This window comes from Sinocyclocheilus anshuiensis, unplaced genomic scaffold (genome assembly GCF_001515605.1).
Source record: "Sinocyclocheilus anshuiensis isolate Anshui unplaced genomic scaffold, SAMN03320099.WGS_v1.1 C32766921, whole genome shotgun sequence".
NCBI classification, from domain to species: Eukaryota; Metazoa; Chordata; class Actinopteri; order Cypriniformes; family Cyprinidae; genus Sinocyclocheilus; species Sinocyclocheilus anshuiensis.
Window position 1 is genome coordinate 135 of NW_015619874.1, and position 1,290 is coordinate 1,424.

General features: G+C 41.9%; 1 protein-coding gene across 1 annotated transcript; it reads right to left on the reverse strand.

Annotated features, from left to right (window-relative positions):
- Positions 1 to 264: 264 nt before the first annotated feature.
- On the reverse strand, positions 265 to 1,285 carry LOC107682974 (FAST kinase domain-containing protein 5-like; the record flags this gene model as incomplete). The annotated part of the gene is made up of 1 exon (XM_016479072.1): positions 265 to 1,285. A coding segment is annotated over one exon (885 nt), but the record flags the coding sequence as incomplete, so codon positions are not given.
- Between the last annotated feature and the right edge of the window lie 5 nt (positions 1,286 to 1,290).

The following is a 1,290-nucleotide window of genomic DNA, read 5'->3' on the forward strand; positions in this document are numbered from 1 at the left end:
ATGGGAATTATTATATTTCTCACATATTTTATATTTTTTTAATCTCTGACAGGCTACAATACAGTTTTTAAGTTTTTCCTTGAATCTTTAATATTTTTCGAATTTACTGTCGATTTTTGGCAACTTGCATGGAAACAACCAATGTGGGTCAGTTTAAACAGGAGGGTTGACCTAATCATCTTTAAAAATTAAAAATCAAAGAATAAAGCACTCATATCATAGAACTAGTTAACAAACACTGTAGAGCACAATTTTTCATTTATTGACTTAAAAATGTGCAACAATACAGTCACATAATCATTTAATCAAAACAACAACAAAAAACATCAGTGCTGTGGTTTAGTATGAAACAGAAATGTTAGCTGTAGGTTAGTTTATATATGTAGAGAATTCAATCAATCTATTTTTTGGAGTCAGAACAGCTGAATATCTTGCAGTGCAGATAGGCGACTTTCTCGGCATACGAGCGTCGCAGCAAGGGAAACCATTCCCAATGGGGCAACTCTACGACTCTGTATCCAGCCAGCGCAAGTTGTCTCCTCTTCAGTGCATGTAATCCAAGCAACTGCTCAGTCCTGTAGCAATAGTGATTCCTATGTGTCACTTGAACAGCAAGTCTCTGAATAGATGGTTTAGAATCGTCCAGGTGAGACGAATGCTTTCGGGATTTGGTCAACGACATCAGAAGATTGTCCGTCAAGTCAATACCCACATTGAAAATACTTTCTCTCTCTCGGACAGGTTCAACTGTGTGAACCTCTGGCTTTTGGAGGAACTTGTTGGACTGCTGCACTGGCGTCTTTCGTGTATTAGTTAGTTGAGCTAGTAGGTCGTCAGTTATGGTAACTCCAGAGAGCCTTGCATCCAAGTTTTGAGAGGCGAGATTTTGTTGCCCAGGTCCGGAGGATACAGGAATAGGTTGGTCATTTTGGTCTAAGTGCACTTCCAGATCAATCGAGCGCAAATGTGGAAGTATCATGTGTTTGCGCACAAACATCTCTCCACCCAGAAGTTTCCGCAACACATCTTCGGCCTCAAGCACCTCAGGCTTCTGGCAGATATCTGATTGAGCGAAATCCCACAGCTGTTTGGTCACTTCTTCCCGAATTGCGTGACTAAGTCTTGGGACCGTCGACTCAGGTAACTCCAAGCCTACAGTTCCGTCTAAGGTGAATAAGTCTTTCCTCAACTCAAGCTCCTGGGAATTACAAGCCCTGTTGACGAACTCTGCGGATAAAGCCAGACTGAGCAGGTCTTCAGGGAACAGACCGACAAAAGCCAGACCGAGCA